The sequence below is a fragment of the Balaenoptera acutorostrata genome, chromosome 7 (assembly GCF_949987535.1).
Source record: "Balaenoptera acutorostrata chromosome 7, mBalAcu1.1, whole genome shotgun sequence".
NCBI lineage: Eukaryota > Metazoa > Chordata > Mammalia > Artiodactyla > Balaenopteridae > Balaenoptera > Balaenoptera acutorostrata.
The window spans coordinates 101,243,912-101,265,406 of record NC_080070.1 but is presented as its reverse complement, the minus strand read 5'-3'; the positions used below and the strand labels follow the sequence as shown (position 1 = coordinate 101,265,406).

Here is a 21,495-nt window from a genome sequence, read left to right as displayed (position 1 = left end):
CCGCAGTTTGCTGAGGCTTCGCCAGTTTTGCCTTTGAGAACTGGGTAAGAGAAGACTACCGGTCTGTTCACGGCCCTCCTGCAGTGACCCTGTCAATTTGAGACCGAATTTCATATGTTAACAGACCTCAGTGAAACAGTTTTTAGCCTTGCTTTTTAATTAAATTTCATTAAAAATCTTTATGGCATAAGTGAAGAACAAACAGAATCCTCTGACTCAAAGAAAAAAAAGAGAATTTTGAATTTTCATAAAATTGTAGGAAACTTAGTGCATCACTTTGAATTAGGATGTTACAATGCATAAGTGCAACCCAAGAACCAAAAATCTGTATGCTTTTATTATTTGATGGAAAAGATATTAAACATACTTCTTTACTTACTAAAAAATATAGGTAGACACATAATAGTCTCCTCTACCTTGTTGAGATTTTATCCAAAATTAAGTGTTACTTTAGGTTCAAAGTTCATCATCTCATATTACAAGCATTATCTCCTGTCATGGATGACATAATTAATATTAATGATTTTACATTTAGAGTCATTTCATTATAACCACCTCAGCTATAAGTAGCATTTAAACACCTTAGCCCAATAATTCTGATCCATTTGTTACTGAGATCATCTTGTGCAGATAGTATATTATGAAGTTTATATATGACAGTTCTCCCTTATTGTGTGGGTTTGATGTTCTATATATGGGAATATTCTGCATTGTTGAGGCTTCAGTATTTTTGTAATCTTTGCTATTTCAGGCAAGCACTTCCCTGCTTTGTAAAGAGCTTATGAAATATAATCTAGTATCCTTTCTCAGTTTCCTCTGGTAGTTATTAATCCTCTACCCATCCTTTACATGAAGGCATTCCCCCCAATGCTCTCTTCTCTGTTTTATATTTTCCATAAGTGGGAAACCTCACCCAGCTGTAAAGTTCTCTGTGTACACCATCATTATCATAATACAGATAGAGGCAGTTTTATTTCTTCCTTTCTGGTCTTTATGCCTGTTTACCATGCCTTGTTTCACCTGCTAGGACCTCCAGTACTATGTTGCCTAGAGCAGGTGAGAGTGGACTTGTCTACTTGTTCTTGACCTGGGGGAAAGCACTCAGTGTTTATTTTACTACTTAAAGGAGGATATTTTAAACAAGTTCTTTTCTATTCCTGGTTTACTGAGACTTTTTAAAATTGTAAATGGTGGTGTTTCATCAAATAGCTTTTTCTGTATAAAATGATCATATGGTTTTACCTCTTTATTCTGTTAATAAAATACAGGAATTTATTTTCAAATATCAAACCAACCTTGATCATGATGTATTAGCCTTTTTATGTATTCTTGGATTGGATTTACTTAATTTTTGTTAAAGTTGTCATAAGGATATTGGTATATAGTTTTCTCTTTTGTAATTCTTTGTCTGGTTTTGGAAGTGTTTCCTTCTTTTCTATTTTCTGAAAGAATCTGTGTAGAATTTGCATTGTTTTCTCCTTAAATGCTTAGTAGAATTCACCAGTGAAGCCATCTGGGCCTGTATTTTTTTGTAGGAAGTTTATAACTACAAATTTAATTTGTTTGATAGATGCAGGACTATTCAGGTTATCTTTTTTCTGGAGTGAGCTTTGATACTTTGTGACTTAAGGTATTTTTCTATTCATCTAAGTTATCTAATTTGTCAGAATAATGTACATAATATTCTCTAACTGTCCATTTAATGTCTATAGGACCTATAGTGATAACCTCTTCTTCATTTTTTTATACTGATGATTTGTGTTCTCTTACCTGTTTTTTTTCTTTATCAGTCTAGCTGTGGGTTTATCAATTTCATTGCTCTTTTCAGAGAACCAACTTTTGGCTTTATTAATTTTCTCTACTGTTTGTCTTTCTATTTCACTGATTTCTGCTTTTGTCTTTTTTTACTTTTTTTAAAAAAATTATTTATTTATTTATTTATTTTTTTCTGGCTGTGTTGGGTCTTCATTTCTGTGCGAGGGCTTTCTCTAGTTGCGGCAAGTGGGGACCACTCTTCATCGCGGTGCGCGGGCCTCTCACTATCGCGGCCTCTCGTTGTGGAGCACAGGCTCCAGACGCGCAGGCTCAGTAGTTGTGGCTCACGGGCCCAGCCGCTCCATGGCACGTGGGATTCCCCCCAGACCAGGGCTCGAACCCATGTCCCCTGCATCGGCAGGCAGACTCTCAACCACTGCGCCACCAGGGAAGCCCTTTTTTTACTTCTTATTTTGGATTTTCTTTGCCTTTTTTTGTTTGTTTTTTTTGAGACCTTATACCATTGATTTTTAGACCCTCCCCCCCAAAAAAAATTTAAAGTTGTAAATTTCCCTCTAATTTTGTTATGTTGTGCTTTTATCTTCATTCAGTTTGAAATATTTTCTGTTTCCTTTGTGATTTCTTCTTTGATTCATGGTTTTTTCTTTTAATTTCTAATTTTTTGTGGTATTTCTAGATATCTTATTGTTTTCTTTTTTTTAATCACTCTTTATTGAAGTATAGTTGATTTACAATGTTGTGACATTAATTTCTAATTTAATTCTGTTACCATCAGAAAACATATTCTGTATGATTTCAGTCCTTTTTATTGAGTATTATGGCCTAGCATGTGGTCTGTCTTGATGAATGAACCATGTGTGCTTGACAAAAACATGTAATCTTCAGTTGTTTAGTATCATTCTGTAAATATCAGTTAAGGTGTAGTGATGTGTTCAGATTTTATATGCCTCTACTGGTATTTTATGTAGTTCTATCAATTGCTGAAAGATGGGAATTAGAATTTTCTATGATTGTGAACTTGCTTATATCTCCTTTTCATTCCATTGATTCTTGACTCCTCCGTTTTGAAGCTCTATTACTAGTTGTGTTGAAGCTCTGTTATATAAGTATTTATCATTTTTATGCCTTCTGATGAACACCCTTTGTCATTTTGACATATCCTTCTTTAGCTTTAATACTTACTGTCATGCATTGTTTTATCTGATATTAATTTAACTACTCTATCTTCTTCTGAACATTTACTTTCAACTCCTCTGTGTCTTTATTTTTTTCAATACATCTCTTGAAGACAGTATACAGTGGGTCTTGCCTTTTTTCTGTTCTGATAATCTCTGCCTCTTATTTGGAGTGTTTAATCCATTAACATAGTATAATTATCAATAAGGTTTTATTTAGGTATATTGTTTTATTATTTGTTTTTTGTTTGTCCCCTCTGTTTTATTTCCTCTTTTCCACCTTTGCTGCCACCTTTTGGATTATTTGATTATTAATTATTTTTTAAAATTTCATTTTAATTTATTTCTTAGATTTTCACCTATACCTCTTCTTCATTTTCTTTTTAGTTGTTCTTGTGTGGATATATGCATCCTTAACTTTCCACAGTCTTTTAGAGTTAATATTGTACTGTGTCACATAAAATATAGAAACTTTGCATTTACTGAAGTACATTTACATCTAATTGCATGTAGTGTAATTTTTTTAGTTTAACATTTCCATTTTGGTTCTTCTTTACATTTTCGGTCACTCTGCTGAGATTTCCTATTACTTTATTTATTATGGGCATTTTTTTCTCTACCTCACTGAGGTTCTTGCCTGATAATTGTAGAGTCTGGATCATTTCACAGTTGGCAGCTATTGATTGTCTTTTCCCTTTACAATTGACATCTCCTAGCTTTTTGTATGAGTCATTTTAATATATCCTAGACAATGTGAGCGTTGTGTTGTATAGACTCAGTATTTTTATATATTGCTCCTAAAAATGTTGACCATTGCTTTAGCAGTTAATTAGCTTGTTTAGACTCAAATTGTGCACTGTCAAACCTGCAGTTGGCTGTGTCTCAGATCTCAGCATAGTTCTTTAAGCCTTAGTTACAAACCATTTGTAGTTTGCCTTGCACACGCATGGTCAAGCCAGCTGAAGACTAGTGCTGAGTTCACACATAGAAAAATAGGCTTTCTTCTTCTCTGGCTCTCTCCTTTCTGAGGTTCCCCTGTCACTCTCCAGCAGCCCTGGTTGAACCAGGGCTCCTTCCCCTTGTTCCTTTGACCTGAAAGAATGCAGGTTTGGTTTGGTTTGGTTTGGTTTTTCTCCCAGAGTTTTAGCCACCCAGCCTTGCCACTACCACGACTATAGTCACTCTCAGGGCAGAATCACAAAAAAGGGAAGACTCAGTCTCTTCTGGTTGCTATATATTTATACACCCCTCTAAAACTAATTGCATTTTTCCATCTCCAGAAGCCTCCAGTAGGTTTTTTTGTTTTGTCTTTGGTATTTTTCCATGATTATTTGTAGGAGGATCTGTAGTTAGGTACTCACTCCTTCATACTAGCGTAGAAAAGTTGCCCTTCCTTCTTGAAATCTCCTATTTATTTTCACCGTATTCCAGGATCTCTTCCTACTTCTCTGCCCAGTGGCAACGTATTGATATAACCAAAAGCTCATTGGAGTCGAATGCACCTAGAAAATCCCAGCTCTTCTACTTGATGGCTTTGGACAACCTCCTTAACTTGACTTTAGTTTCCCTATCTACAAATTACTTTAGGTTCCACATCTGTAAGTTAGAGATTTTTGTAATTCTTAGAGGAAGGAATAATTGAGTTTTCAGTGGGATGATTACTTGCGAAGCCCATAGCACAGTATCCAGCACATGACCTATACTAAATACATGCTATTACCCCTCTTAATCCGTCAAAGGTTCCTCTTCTGGATGACCTTAAAATAGCATTTGGCCTTATTCTACAAATCATCCTCTGGGATCTCATTGACTCTTTTGGCTTCATCTCCCTTCTTAAAAGCCAAAGACAACCATATCTAGGCAAAACTTGCCAGAAACTACAGCTGTAAAGATCTCAGCACCTACTGGATAGCCCATGTGGATTTCCTCATAAGTCCTTCAAACTCGTGTCCAAAACTGAACTCATTATTTTCTCCCTCCGTCCCTAAATCAGCCAGCTGCTTCTGCATTTACACATTCAGTTGATAATGCCACCAAGTCATTAAAGAAAAAAAAATCTGAGTGTACCCTTCAGTCTTTACATTCCGTATTTCTCACATCTGATTCCCAAGTCCTCTGTTGCCTTTCCCAGTGTCTCCACCCTGTCTCCTCATCTCTGTTCCTGCTGCCTCTGATTTGGTTCAGGCACTCACCACTTTGCATCTATACTCCTACTGTATCCTCCTGACTTTAGTCTAATTTATCTACTCTGCTGTCCAGCATGATTTTTCCCCAATTCAAAGCTTTAACCACGTTTTTTTTTTCATTGCTTAAAACCCATTGTTGGTTTCCTAGTCCCTTCAGGATATATTCCCATCTCCTTAGCAGCCTGCGCAGAGTACGTCTGCTCTCTGTCTCTATTCCACATAGGCAGCCAACTCATACTCTGTCTGTGTTGAACACCTGCAGTTCCCCAAATGCGTCAACTTCCCCAGGCTCCTGTGCCTTTGACATATGGATGGCCCCCACCAGCCTCCCACCCTCCCCCAACACACACACTTGGTTCTTAACCCATTTTGATCTTTGAAATTCAGTTCACGCAACACCTTTTGTTTTTTAAATCCTTTCAGTATAAGTTGGGTGTCTCTCCCATGTTCCCATAGCACTCTGTAGAGCACTGATATCACTACAGCTTGTTACCTTTTGTCACTAGATTGTGAGCTCCCTGAGGGCAAACTGTAAGTGCATATATACACACACACACACACACACACTCCTCTCTTTTTTTTTTTTTTTGTTTGTTTTTGTTTGTTTGTTTTCATCCTTTATTTCAGTAAGGAGAGCCAAGGGATTGAGGGGAGAGGGCTTAGAGAGAAAATGCGGAGCGCACGTCTCCCTCAATCCTGTATGCATGTTTATTTTTATCGGAGATTAAGGGCTGGAGATGACGTTTAGGAATTTAATGAATAAGGGTCCTATTTAACCTTTTCTCACTGATTTCAGTCATTTGTATGAGCCAGAGTCATCCATCTTCATTGTATGTAATCATGACTGAAGCACATATAATATACTTAAAATTTAGATTTTGAATGTTTACTGAGGCCCAGTCATATTTTCACACTAAAAACTTATAACTAAGGCCTAGGGTCTTATATAACCTAATTGATAATTATACCTCACAGGAGAACAGTTTCTCAACCTTAGCACTATTGATGTTTTAGGCTGGGTAGTTCTCTGTCGTGGGGGACTCTCTTGTGCACTGCAGGATGTTTAGCAGCGTCTCTGTGCTCTGTCCACTAGATGCTAGCAGCAAACCCTTACCCCACCCCGGTCGTGACAATCAGAAGTGTCTTGAGACATTGCCAGATGTCCTCTGGGGAGCAAAACTGCCCCCAGTTGAGACTCACTGCTGTAGAACTCTAAATAGAAATCTAATCCATGAAAAGGCTAACTGTTTTGCCCTCTAAGAATCACTGATATATTTATTATATTCAGTCTGGTCAAAAGCATATGATGTTGTTCCAATTTTGAAGAATTACTTTTGGTCTTGCCTCAGTCTTTTCAGAAACTTTAAAAAATGTGTTCCGCAAGAGGGAGGGGATGTGGGGATATATGTATACGTATAGCTGATTCACTTTGTTATACAGCAGAAACTAACACAACGTTGTAAAGCAACTATACTCCAATAAAGATGTTAAAAAAAATAATATAAAGAATAAATGAATGGAAATTAGAAAAAAAAAGTGTGTTCATGTGATCTTTGCTTTATAAGTGGCACTACCCCTCTCTTCTTCTTTCTCCAGGGGTTCATTTGAGCATTAAACTTTTTGAAAATATGAGAAAAGTGGTGGAGTTGAAATTTTTCAGTGCCATGTTCTACATATTTTAAGCTTTAAAAATCATTACTGACAGCAGTTAGGAGAAGAGCAGACTTCTGTTGGGTATTATAGTTAAACTGTATATAGTTTGAATTTGATATAATGTGAAAACTTTTAGTCAAAATGCTTCTCATATTTCAGATTCTTTTGTGTTTGATCTATTTAAAGTTTGCCTCTCCTTAATTTAATCTTCTTTTCAGGAGGTCCATGTTCTTATGGGAAATGCTGTGCAACCCTTGCTGACTTCCGTGGGAGATGCTATAGAGGCCATCATCATCACTATGCATCAAGAAGATTTTTCTGGGTAATGACTTCCAACCAAAGTTTTCACTAACCTTCAGTACATTTGTTTTTCATTCCCACCTCCACCTCTACTCCCTAAGTCTCTACCAATCTAGAACCTTGTTCCTGTTGTGATGGGATTGGCCTCCATCCTTATCCTACTTTATTCGTTGAGCACCATTAGCAGATTAAATTTTTTCAGTTCTTCTTGTCATCATTTCTCTCCTGTCATTGAAACATGGAACCATTAACATCTGCGGGACTCAGCTTGGCACTTCAGGACATTTGGTACCATCTCCTCTTTGCAATTATATCTTTTTCCTTACTTCTCACAAATAGGCTGTACTTGAGCCTCTGGTATTGGCATGGTATTCCTTGTGTAAAATGTCCTGCCTCTGTCACTCTGCTAGTCCGATTCCTGCTCTGGTTTTGAGGGTAAGGTCCTGCCCAACCCCCTGCAAAGATGATTTTCCTTTGTCAGAGTCTTGTGGCAGTCTAATCTGGTCATGTCACTCCTAGCCATAAGCACTTTGGTATTATTCCACAGTTCTTTCATATGTGTACTGCTTATCCATATCATGTGTGTCTTGAGAATAAGAATCATAGTTCCTAGCTTAGTGTTTACTGAAATCTTTTTAAATAAAGTAAAATGGTTTTGACTTAGTGTATTAGAAAACTGTGGAGAATTTGAAATAGTTATTTGCACATGCTTAGTGTGATTTTTTAAAAAATCTTAACCATACTCTAGAGTTAAATATTCATATATTAGTGTAGATATGTGTTTTTTATTCCTAGTTCATAGTTAGTTACTATTTTTTAACTGCCCTGTTTCTTTATGTTCATGTTGTTTAATAGTGTATCCACTTTATTAAATTTCTAGCCACTAGTCTAGCTGTTCGTAGAAAAATTATGTGATTATTACACTGTCTTTTAATTTTTCAAATCATTTATTATTTCATTTACAAAGTATCTTTTGAAAGGTGAAAAGGTCAGTCTCTGTTTTTAATAATGGTATGAAGCACAGAAGGGTAAAGTGGATTCTACACAAAAATGCTGTAGTATTTGGAGACAGGAATATAAAACTGCTGATTACCAGTATTTGGGAGGAAATGAATTTTGTTCAGAAATGATCCGAAATGTCCCAGTTAGACCAATCATCAGTGCCTCTGAGAAGGAAGCAGAACTGGAGTGATTTTTGAAGGCTTGTTCTAATGAGTGGTCAGGTACTTACTTGCGTAATTGTATTGATGAGCCACAGCTGGTGCCTGCAGCTAACACATTAGACATTAAAAGTTAGTTTCCCAAGTAGATATGTTTTTATTAGTTTGCTTAAATACTAGTGAGCCAGACTGGTTCTTTAACTGACAGGTTGCCACAGGTATGCGGCATTATTTTAAGAGGTATAACATTGTCCTCAATTTTTTTCCCCAAATGGCCATTAATGGCTCCACTTCAGCTCACTCTCTCTGTACAGCAGACATTTGAGGTTCCACTGAAAGTCATTTTCCATACATGGCAGTACAGGAGTGTGGAGCATTCATGGCAGGAATTTTCCCACTTTCTAGAACCTTGTTATTAGTAATTCTGTCATGTCATTTCATATATGTATGGCTTATATGAAATATAAGATGACATTGGATGAAACTATTCAGCAAGTGGAATCACTTTTATAGTAGGGCCATCTTCCGGGATCACACTTGGAAAAATAATAATGAATACCTGCCCCTCCAAGCCCTTCACACCTATTCATGGTAAAAGGAATAAATCAGGTTTCCCTTCTAGGCCAACCTTATTTGTAGTATGATTACAGAATCCCCTGCTAATTAAAAAGTAATCCTCAACACACTTTCCTGGTATTTTAAATGTATTTAGTGGGACCTGTGTGTTTCTTTCCAAATTAGATAAAGCTTAAATTGTAAATGTCTGACATAGTACATTGATTGAAATTCTGTTATTTAATGTAAAATGACTCGTGTCTGATATCAGCTTTGAATGGGAGAGGGAAGTCAGTAACAGTAGGAGGACCCTAGATCCTTGAAGTGGTGGATGAGCACCTCTGAGGAGGGGAGAACACACACTGACCCCAGAACAACTGGTGCCGCTTCTCAGGCGTGTGTTTGTTTAGTCCTTCTGCCTTCTGCCTCTGTATGCGGGCTCTCATTACAAAGACCGTGACATCTCTGCTCACTTTATCAGTTGAGAACCTCTTACTAAAAGGTTTGACATAACTGGGAAAACTGAGCTTTAGCAATTGCCAAGCAAGGTTTATATTCTAGTAAATTTAAGTCAAACTTCTAATCCATGCTGAGAATTGATAATACATATTTCAGAATTTTTCTAATAGATCATTTTAGTATATCATTTTCTAATCCTCAAGGAAATCATATCACCTAACCAGATTAGAATTCTTGAAACAATCCTCCAGAGTAGTACCAAGATAATGACAGTGCTTTTGATAAAGCATAAGATTAGAAAGGGATTGGTACCTTTTTTTTTTTTTTTTTAACCTAGCCTTTTGGACTGACAAAACCTGAATAAAGATAGGCCATGATGGTCTGAATCTGGCAAAACCAAACCCCACGTGAAGATTGCCATCTCTTACTAAGGCTGTCCCTGTACTCTGTACCAAGCAGCATTCCACCCTATGATATTGCAGACAGCAGTGTTCCACCATGCCCCCCTCAATGGCCTTGCCATAGTTAGGACATTCTTTCTTACACCTGAACAAAGTCTCTTCCTGCTGGAACGTAGCATGCTTTCTCTATTTCTATCTGCTCTCTGGATGTGGAAGACCTTTGGTTAGCGTCCCATTTATAATAACCATTGCTGTATTTTAAAATAATTAAGTTCACCTCATTCTCTTGCTCTAGGCATTTGAATCATATCTGTTGTTCTTCCCTAGACCATTGCCAATTTCTCTGCATCATTCTCAGAGTATGATTTATTTTTTGAAAAAAGATTCAGCATTATATAGCCAGTGATCTCACTGGCTCGCTAATTAATATCAGGTGATTTCTAATTTTGGCATAACTCTTCTTTCCTATAAATATTGCACATTCTTTTCATATATTCTTTAAAGAGCAATTATAAACACTTATAAATTATAAATAGTATTTCATGGAGCATCAGCTGGCATCATCTGTTGATCCAAATTAAAGCCTTTCCAAACATCATCTGGGAGGAAAAAATTGCATACCATGTGTATTGTTACATAACCAGTTCCACAGTCAGAATTCTACTATTGGACTGATTGGATTAAATAGCACAAGAGCAGAGATATCTTTGCCAAGAATCTGTTTGGGGAAGGCAGCATTTTCTGTTGCTACAAAGTGTAAGATCCTATTTCAGTATCTAATATTGATTTATTCACTAACCAGGCAAACCACGTGAGTGGATGGAGAGTCGTAAAGCTGGAAGAGACCTTGAGAGGTCAGAGTGCATAAGGCACTTCTGCAAATCATCCAAGACAGATGGTTGTCTGTTTCATTTTTAATAGTCTTTTGGTACATGGATTCCAAGATTCTTTCAGTCATCTTCCTAGCATCCTAAAACAGTCTTTAGAATATAATCTAAACATTGTTTTATGCTCTTTAACTTTTAACAAAAATAAACAATGCCTTTCTTACCTTTAAAGTAAAAAATTGCTTAGGAGTGAAATAGCAGGCAGAGGGGGAGACAAATATCAAATAGTGCCTTTTAGTGTACTGGCTGATTTTTTCTTTTGCAGATCATTACCCAGTTCAGGAAAGCCTGATGTTCCCTGTTCTCTCTACATGAAGGAGCTTCAAGGTTTTATTGCCAGAGTTATGAGTGACTACTTTAGACACTTCGAATGCTTGGATTTTGTCTTTGACAACACTGAAGCTATTGCCCAAAGAGCCATTGAACTTTTTATCCGAAATGCCAGTCTCATAAGACCTCTTGGTGAAGGTGGGAAAATGCATCTTGCTGCTGATTTTGCGCAGGTAAATTGATGCATAGCTACAAAGGGGAAAATGTTTCAGCCTCAGTATTATCCATTAAATAAAAGACCATCTATGGTCTTCAGTTTTTTAACTGAAGAAACTTTAACATGAAAAAAGTAAATCTAAACCTAATTGGTAAAAAAGGAAAGAATTTAAAGATACTTTCATACCAGCTTTTTTTACTTTGTCTTTAACAAAAGGATCATCAGTCATCTTTGATATTTCAAGGTTAAGCCAAGTAGTTTGTTCCACAGTAGAGCAGCATTTCCCATTTTTACATAACATGGGGCTTTCTCACTATTTTATTATCCCACCAGGTCAGTATTGATACGAATAGTTGATTCACCTTGTTGGAAAATAATATAGACAATGAAATTTATCCTTCAAACAGTAGAAAGGGGCTGTCTGTTGTCATGTAAAGAGAAAGATCTCTGACACATGCATGGTCCTCCAGGGCGGTGTTCTAATTCATTTAGAAGCACAGAGGACCAGGTGAATTATTTGATCCCCCTCTGTTAAATAAGAGTACCTTTCTTGTGCATGGCCACCTTGAAGTCATTCCACGCTATCTGATGTGAATGAGGTAGAGTCACATTAAAATAGCAGAACCATAATCAGCTCTTATAGAAAGGTTTTTTTCTTTGTCCTTTAGACAGACTTTTTTTTTTTTTTTTTTAAATGATTTATTGATTGATTGATTGATTGCTATGCTGGGTCTTTGTTTCTGTGCTAGGGCTTTCTCTAGTTGTGGCAAGCGGGGGCCACTCTTCATCGCGGTGTGCGGGCCTCTCACTATCGCGGCCTCTCTTGTTGCGGAGCACAGGCTCCAGACGCGCAGGCTCAGTAGTTGTGGCTCACGGGCCCAGTTGCTCCGCGGCATGTGGGATCCTCTCAGACCAGGGCGCGAACCCGTGTCCCCTGCATTAGCAGGCAGACTCTCAACCACTGCGCCACCAGGGAAGCCCTAGACAGACTTTTTAAAAGCCTTATAAATATAGTATCAGAGGCAGATCAAAAACACCTCATACATCCACTTTCATTAAAAAAAGATTTAGAAACAATTCATATTTACATAGCATGTCAAAGGTGAACTTATTTTTTAAGCCTTTGAAAGCTGTTAGCTTTACTAGTCTAAATAGTTATTCGAATGGATTATTCCTAGCGGTGTGCCAGATCCTTCCTGTTTGTAAAGATAGACAAACTATAGTGTCCCTCTTTATTCCTGTGTGTATCTGGGAGCAAGTCTTGGTTCATTATTCCTACTCCGAGGAAAGGATGTGGCGGGCTGCTTGTACCAGGCGGTGGTTGTAGGCGCTCCCTCATACCTGACAGTTACAATGAGGAACAGGTACATATCATAATGTTTCAGGAGCCAGGCTCTTTGCATATTAACAGGTCTCGAATTAGTCATTTTCATCCCCAAATGATATGCCTGAGACCACTAGGTCAGAGTAAAGAGCCTTCCTTTGTGAAATATGCCTTTAGTAACCTCAGCATGAAAATTGAAAGTAAATGTTGCCATTCGTGTGGCTCCTTTTACCCTTCCTGTTTTTATCAACTTAGTTCTCAGGCACCTGTACGTTCTGTTGTTACAGGTGAATTCTGTATATTGTCGTACTTGTCCCTTTCTGGGATTACAGGCTGCTTATCAAAGTGAAAACACAGTGATGTACCAAGACCTGCTCTTACTTGTTAAAAACACTGTGAGCTGAACTCAAATGGGTGTCTGTTCTTCTTTCCCCCTTTCCTCCTTCATTTTGTTTTTCTTTTTCTATCCTCTTCTTTCCCTGGGCTCCCTCCCCCACTCGTTTATTTGCATTCTGCTCCAGCTGGTTCTTGAGTCACTTTCCTGGAGGCAGCACTTCAAGTCCAATTAGAGTGGCAGCCGAGCAGGAGATGGCCAAAATGAGAGTGCTGTGGGAAGAAGGCTTTTTGTTTTTGTTTTTATTTTAATGCTATGTGACCTTGTGAGTTTTGAAAGCTGGAGAGCATTGTCCTGTGACCCTTGCTACCACAGCTGGCACCTGTTCAAAATACGTAGCATCCAGGGGCAGGGTTGAGCTCCCACCTTCCTTAAAACCGCACATTCAGGATTTTATTTGGCATTCCTTCTTTCTGAAGATGTGTTGCCTATAAACCAAACTTTTCCCCAGGTCCCTTCCCTTAAGGTAAATGAAACTCATCAGTCAATATCACTAACTTATGCTCCAGGGCAGCCTCCGTTTTCCATTTCTTACTCGGTGTTAAGAGTATCCTTTGTAGGCCGGCAGTGACACTGGTTGCTGCAGCCTCCGTGGGGCTGAGTCCTTGGTTCACTTCGGGATAGTGTCCCTGTTTCAGAACCTCGTGCCACTCACTCCGCGGCTGCTTCCCCGGCCCTGTGGGTCGTGGGCGCAGGAAAGACAGGTGCCAGCACTTCTGAAGTTAGTCATGGTCGTGACCAGTAGCTTTGGCAAGTATTATCCAGCTGTTATATCTTCCCCCCCATATTTTAAAAACATTAAAGTGAATTGAGGGCTTTTGTTTCATTTGATGTGGTTTCTTCCCACAACTGCAGTTATGTGGCATTGTACCTCGGGATTCATACTTGGTTGCATTTTTCTGGGGTGAATCAAAACCCTGAGATGGCATTGCCCTGATGTTTATATTCATGACGGGCATCACCTGGGACTAGAAAGCCTTTTGGCTGCCTCATTACTGAAAGTTCTACCGATTTGTATTCAAAATTAAACAAAGCCATTGAGGCCATTGGAATCAAGACCACACAAATCCTCTATGGGTTTAAAAAGAGTTCTTGTGATAAAAGTGCCTGCTATTGTGGCATAAATAACAGAAAGAGAAAGAGCTCAGAAGATTCCAGTAGGGTAGGTTTGGGAATACTGATTATTTGGCATAAAGTCCAGTTGCAAAGACAGATGATGATATGTTTTAAAGATATCTGTAGGAATCCTAACTTCTCCCCACTGGCGGCGTTGCACAGGTGAAAGAGTATGTATTTGCAGGGAACCATCTGGGGGGGCTCACGATGAGGGAAGTGCCCAACGCACACCCCCTAGGAATCAGGTCACGGGCATGAGGCGCTTTCCTCCTGGTAATTAATTCCCTACTGTGACCACATGGTCTCTGTGTTTACACTAATCACACAGCACTTCTAAAGCACTAAGCTGGTCCAAGGCCACTGGGGTTCTGCTGATTCAGAGTCTCTCTGGGGACTTGTCCATACTGCCCTCTGAGCCACACATTGCCCTCTGCCCCTCAACTGTGTTTCTTTCCTGAGGGAGAGGATGGCTTTTGACGTTGGCATTAAATCATTTACTCAGTGGCACTCTGAGCAGTTTCTCTTTATTTCTGGTGCCCTTTAAATACTATACATTTATATATCTATTTTGCTTTTTGCCTGGAAGTATAAATTTAGGGAAGAACCCCAAATAATCAAGATTCTAATTCCTATTGCCTTTTCTCCTGAACAGTATCAGGGCAGGAATGCCCTGGGAGTATCCAAAGATGCCCTGTGGTTAACCAAATGTCTGCGGTGGGCACGGAGCAGCTATGTAATTAGTTCACCACGCCTGCAGCTGACTGTTCGTTCCCTCCAAACAGAAGAGCTGGAGAGAGGCAGTTGCAGATGCCATTTTTGTATCTACAGCTAATTGCAAAGTCACCTCCTCTAAAAGGAACATTCCTGCCCTTCAGAAACATGGCCTTTATTGTTTAATGGAACTCTGGCAGAAGAAGATGGTTTTTAGTACCCTAGAGGTCCTTGATGGATGAAAAATTTATTTTGAACATTTAACGTTTTGAAATTGTCCTATGGCATAGAAATCTGCAGTCATTTCTAGGTGACCCAGCCATTCAAGGTCATATTTTCTCATACCGTAATTTTTTCCTAGCCACTTATTTGTCTTAACATTCAATCCTGCTCAAGTGCTAAGGCAAAGGTTGTTTGGTTTAATCTTTGAAAATGATGAAGCCCACTAGGGTAACTGAAAAAAAAAACTGACAGAAACATTTCATGAAAAATACTTCACATAATTTCAGTGTGTAAGAAACCGTTACATGCACACGTGCACAGAGACACACACACAGTCATAGGTACGTGATAGCACATTTGTACTCTGTGCTGACTATAAAATAAATGCCACATTCTGTAGGAAACCAGAAGCTCCCACTGGGTGAATCAACAGGTCCCAGGGAACAGCCCATCACCCAGTGCCTTCGAGAACACTGGGTCGAGGCCGCTCTCTTCTGCATTGTTGGCAAGAGTCTGACTTTTCTTCCTCAGATTTCTCTTTTTATTTACTTATTCTTTTGTATTTTAGAGACTTTGCTAATCATGTGAGGTTGGTTTCCCTCTAGAACCTACAGGGTACATACTGCGTCCTCTGTATGCTAGGAGAGAAATTCACCAGTCACGACTCGCCCTTGAGACCATCTGAAGAAAGAAAGCTGCCCTGCAATTCTCCCCGACACTCAGTTCGTACATTTGATTTCACACTTGTCATTTCTCTTAATAGTAATCAGTATGTGTGTATGTGTGTCTATGTATACACACACATACCTCTCTTAAAATTTAGATGAATAAAAATTATATTGTTTAAATAAATATATATCCCCTTCTTTGATAAATTTGAGAGAGCTCCTCAGAGGCAAGACCATCTAATTCATCTTCTTATCCCCATGTCTAGCTTGGTGCCTGGAGTCAAAAATGTTTCTCAGATGAGTGAGTGATTAGGTCGCCATGGTCTTCCAATGTCAAGATTTGAACAGTTTTTCAGAAAGATGGCCAGCAAGACAGAAACCCCATTTTTCTTTCATATATTTTTCCTGAAGAAAGATGTTGATTTACCAGGGAGCAGCCTTTTCTCAGTCATTTTCTAAATTATTCTTTACCAGGGTCCTGTTTATAGCGAGTATAGAGAGATGGTTTATCATCTGAGTACCACATATGCAAAAATTTTGCATATGCGCTTGGTGGATAAAGAACAGGTAGCCTAAAACTCCAATTAATGACAAAATTTCCAGTCAGAGGAGGAAAATAAAGAGAAGTGAAAGTAGTAGTTGCTAAATTCTTCAGTCAGGAAACAAGTTAATTCACTAACATTTAAAAGGGGGAAGTTTTAAAAATACGATAATAAGTGCTGACATTTAACAGGCACTTACTATATGCCGTGCACATAGTGCTTTGTGAAATTATCTATTTCACTTGCATAATTTTATGATAGGCATTACCTTCATTTCACAGATGAGGAAGTTGGAATGTAAAGAGGTTAAGTCCAGGGCCACACAACTAGTCGTTGTAGAGCAGAAATTCTGACACAAGTGTGCTGCCTCCAGAGTCAGTGCTTTTAACCCCCTGAGCCAGCCTGGTGAAAACGGTCATCATTTATGTTAATGTACAAAGGCTTGTGATGTCTGCTTAAAGTATAGCCACACAGGCAGGCTTGAAAAGCTTACTTTTTCTGATTCTTCAGTGGAGCAAAACAATCTAAACTTTCTCCTCTTACATAACAAAAAATGCTTTTCTCTTCTTGAAGGGAATTATCTTATGCCTCTTTAGTAAATAAATGCAGAAGTTATCTAAGCTCTTGCCTTTCAATAAATTTGACTTTCAAAACCTGCCTCACAGTGAAGATAAAATTTAAGTTTACTGCAAGCTACAACCTTCTGTGATCCAAGTGTGTCCCCAATTCACTTCAAGATTCTGATGTAAAAAGCCGGGGATATCTTTTAATATTTCAGATGGAGTTGGCTGTGGGTCCGTTCTGCAGAAGAGTATCTGATTTAGGAAAGTCCTATCGAATGCTGAGGTCATTCAGGTGAGACATAATTCTGTTATCGCTGTTAATATAGCCATATCCCATTAGCAGATAAATCCTCTCCTATTCATGTCGATCTGTATGAAATTGCCATTATTCAACCATTTTGTGATGTACAAAAGTGGCATTTGAAAGTTATTCTTCAAACCAGAAATTTATATAGTGTTATATGCGATGACTAGTGTATGTATGTATGTCTGTGTATGTGTTAGTTTTGAGTTGCAGTTCATAAGATTGAGCTGGTAAATTTTTTATTATGCTCTTTCTAGGGGGATTTTTTTTTTTTATTCTCCATTCTTACAGAAATATATTGAGTAGTAATATTAGGCAGTTCATAATTTATAGATGTCTTTTTCTGAAAGTATTATTGGTTCATTTATCATTTCCAATCCAGTCTACTTCTAAAAAGGTCACAAGTTGCATTCCCTAACAAAACTATTAAATAGAGTATTAGAAGAACTGAGTTTAGTGGTGAAATGCAGGGAATGACTGTAAATGTAGTAGATAATTTAGGCTAAAGATGGCTAATGCAATTGAGCACAAAATTTGGGATTGAGCTTACTAGAAACCAGTTCAAAAAGAAAAACAATGAGTTAATTCAAACTCATGATCTAAGAATATACCAATTTAACAGGAAAATCCTTTTCAGTGCTGAATACTTAGATAGACCTTTTACCAACTCAAATTTTAAAGACTTGAATAGCTTAATGACTAGGTCTTAAGTATCAGATTTTAGAAGATAAAAGGATGTTGTTCATACGGCTGTTTATTCAATAAGCCAAACTTCCCAAACTTTTTCACATCATGGCACACATAGAAAATATATACATATAAAACGATGACCAACCCTGAGGGCCAAGGGGATCAACATAATACTTATAACCATTTTCTGACCACAGCATACCAGATGGGAAACCTTGATATCAGCTCTCCATAATATCCAAAAGCATAATGGTTTTTGAATGTTTCTTTATAAAGATAGGTAAGAGAGTCCAGGCATGTGGCTTTCTATAAACTGACTCAGTACTAGAAACTAGAGTAATCAAGAAGCAGTATGTTCTTTAAAAGATTGCTTCACTCTCTTATGTCATCCAAGATTTTGGTAGAAAATTCAAGTGTAATGAACCCAAGGTTGTTGATTGAAAGGGAAGACTTATCCTTTACTTTGCCTGTGAGTAACTGGCAGTGATTTTTTTTTAATGCCAACACAAGAGTCTGAAATATTTTTCTCAGATGCCCATCTGAGTTGGATTTCAAAAAAACTTAAAGTGGGATCACAAGTGTTTTCAGATACCTTCTTTGGATTAGCTCAAACCTTTTATAAAGTATTTAAATATTTTGGAAGCCTTAGGGTTTGGCACTACCAAATATGGACAAGTCAAAAGATTAAGAGGTACTAAGTAACCGATCCACCAGTCACCTGTATGTACCATAAAAATAACCTTAATAAAACTCTTGTAAAGTCACTTACTTTGAGTATGATGGTAACACGGCAATCCTGGTTGGATGATCAAATACTGCCCTGAGTAACAGAATCTTAGCATGTTAGTTATTTTAAAAGGCATGGGAAAAGCTGTGATTAGGGATTTGCTATTTTAAGATTAGACTATTATTTTTGATAGTGCTGGCTCCCATGTTTAGTTGTTTATTCCACGTGTATGTATTAAAATAGTGCTTATCTTATTTGCTGAGGCAAGACGGCCTTTATCCAAGTGCTTTTTTTTTTTTTTTTTTTTTCCAAGTGCTTTTAAAGTTGTGTCACAGTATGGAGATACACATTCTAAGGTTTCATATAAGAACAGTTCTATTTTAATTCATTTAAGATTTTCTGTCAACCCTCCCAGTTTTCACATGAAAGAAGGAGTCTTCAAAGGAGCCTTTAAAGTTTGAATAGTGACACCTTCTAGTATCTATTTATGGAATAAAAAATTAATGAAAAAAAAATTAATGATTGGTTAGTGTATAATTTTTTAAAATCCTTTGTTTTTTATAGCTAGCTTCTCTCATGGGGCAATGGTCAGTCTTAGATGTGTTTCCAGAGTTTCACCCTGACTCACATTAAGAGAGATTTTATGTTACCATCTGGCATATACTTGCATGCAAGTACACTCAAACCCAGGCACACACACATGCACACACACGTGTGCCATGAAACACTAATTACTCTCACTTCATGTGATATTCTCTGACATTTCTTTTTCATTTGGTTGGTTATTTTAACCCATTTAATTGGTTTCATGACCCACTAATGTTTTGCATCCCATGGTTTCTCACCTTTTTCACAGGGCCCTCTATTGTTGAACTTCAGCTGCTCTAGTGATAGGGGCAGAGTTTTGTCCCTTTCTCCATCTGTAAAGATTTATGCCCTTTTCTCCTGGGATTCTGGTAACCCTGAGCTTCCTCCCGCACCCCCCTCAGCTCCTAAGGCCTTGGCACATACATAATAAGAGTAATTGTGCTTTGCCTATGAAGACTTCTCCATATCTTGAATTCAGTGAAAAATTCTAACAGAGATTTATATCTATCAGCATATTCCTAAAGATATATTGAATGTACAGAAATCTCTCTGATTGATCCTAGAGCTTTCTCAGTTGTTTGAGAGGTCTTGGACACGATTTGATAAAGATTTTAAGATTAAGTGGATCAGGAAATAAAATGAAAGCGTAGTATATTCTGGGGTTCAAATCTAGCCCTAGTCTGAAAAGAAGGTTTCAGGTCCCATCTTCGGAGAAAAGGGATGTCAGTGCCCCCTGCGTCTGCCTGTATACATGGCCGGGAAAGGCCCCGGCTCCGCCAGCTTCTCGGCAGTTGTCGTGATTGACTTAGGACAGCTTCCCCATGTGGAGGTCCTACAGAGTCCCTTCCTAGAGAGGAGTGAGTCAATACAGAGTTGTCTTTATTCTCGTAACCCAGTTCTAGGCACTTTATTTGCTACCTGCAAAAACTTGTTAAGACATCTGTCTCTTCTCTAAAATTAGTCCTGAGCAGTTGCAGTGGCAGGGCCCATTCTTGTTAACCCTGCCATCTGTGCTGTGTGCTGTGACAAGGAAAAGGTGTCGTCCAGTGGTCGTGTGCGTAATTGACCTGGGCTCTTGTTCATGGGTCTCCTGCCTAAAGGTTCCGAGTCACATCAGCACCAGCTCAGTGGCAGTCAGTAGGAGATTGGCTAAATAAAATATGCCACATTCATAGGATCAAATATATGCAGCCGTTAACAAGTTATGTAGTTAGTTAATATCTAAGAATATGAAAAGTACTTCCTAATGCATCACGAAATGAAAAAGGCTACTAAACAGTATATATGGTATGGATCCCTACTATTTTTAAAATAATAGCATGTGTGTTTGGAGAGGAAAAATCAAGGATAAACATCAAAATGTTACCTTGGGAAAGTAGCATTGTTACTAGTGATTTTTCCTTTAGAGGTTTCCTATATTTTTCAAGTTCTTTGCTTTGGTTGTTTTATATTTGTAGTTAGAAAAGTCAACAAATATATTTAACAATCCCTCTTGCAGTGTTTCATCTATTTAAAAATAACAAGGGAGCCTAAAAATAATATAAAATATACTAAAACGTTATACAGTAAGGGTCGGGGGGCAAGAAAAACAGGCAGCCAAACAACCAAAAGCCCAGCAGGTTCAGAGGCAGGGGCTGCAGGAGGGGGCAGCAGGCCCAGTGCAAGGGAGGGTGACGGTGCCAGGCAGGGCGTCTCCAGCCCAGACCCCGGTGCCGCCTCCCCTGCCCCCTCCCCCCTCCCCGGACGCCCCGGCCTTGGCAGGCGCACCCTCCCCTCATCCGGCAGCCACCCGCCACAGGGCACTTCTCTTGGACGTAATGTCAGTGGGCTCTTTAATTAGGCTGGCAAGCCTCTTGCAGGCATTTACCTTTTACTGTCTACATGAGAGTTTCTCAGGCAGCGGGAATCTTTTACCCCGGAGAGAATGCTGCCTCAGAAAGCTGCCGACATTAGGGACTTGCCCCTGGGTGGTTTGTATTTGTACACAAGACCCACGAGGCCCTGTCCCTGTCCAGCCCTCCGCAGCATGACGGTGTCCCCCAAGAGGTGTCCGTGAGGGAGGTTACCTTCGCTCCACCTGGCCAGGGGCCTGTCAGTGCAGATCGTTGTGAGACAAAGGACAGAGAGAGCCACAGGCCCCTCACCGCCCGGGACACAGACCCTGCCTTCAGGCAGGCCCGCTCCCAGGGAACAGCCTGGTCCCTGAATTATATCCACAGCCTGCTCTGCTGGAAGCTTCCTTGGGTTTAGTGGAAGAGCACTGAGAGCTGTCAGGAGATAGGGGCTGTTCGGATGGATCTGTTAGCGTGAGGGGCCCGGAGAAGGAAGACCATTAGTAACTATAGAGCGTAGTGTTCTTCACATCAGCAGTTTTCAGTTGGAGGAGTGGTGAGGGTTCCCGTGTCTACAGTTACCTCCGTGATCAACTGCCACTTGAGGTTCCGCGCAGGTCCCTGCCTGCAGGTCTGCAGACCTGACGGTGGCCGTCTCTGCAGCCTCCGTGACGAGCACTTCCAGCCCCAGGACCCCCAGATGTGTTCTGTTCCTTCTTTGCACTCAGTCCATCCTCTGCAATCACGACTTCCCCAAGGTTTCTGGATTCTTAAT

General features: G+C 39.0%; 1 protein-coding gene across 1 annotated transcript in view; it reads left to right on the top strand.

The window, feature by feature from the left end:
• COG5 (component of oligomeric golgi complex 5) overlaps window positions 1–21,495 on the top strand; it is a 285,164-nt gene that overhangs the window by 250,034 nt on the left and 13,635 nt on the right. The window contains exons 17-19 of the mRNA XM_007180888.3: window positions 7,009–7,112; window positions 10,818–11,055; window positions 16,795–16,871. Coding sequence (XP_007180950.1) covers window positions 7,009–7,112; window positions 10,818–11,055; window positions 16,795–16,871 — 419 coding nt within the window. The remainder of the gene's footprint in view (window positions 1–7,008; window positions 7,113–10,817; window positions 11,056–16,794; window positions 16,872–21,495) is intronic.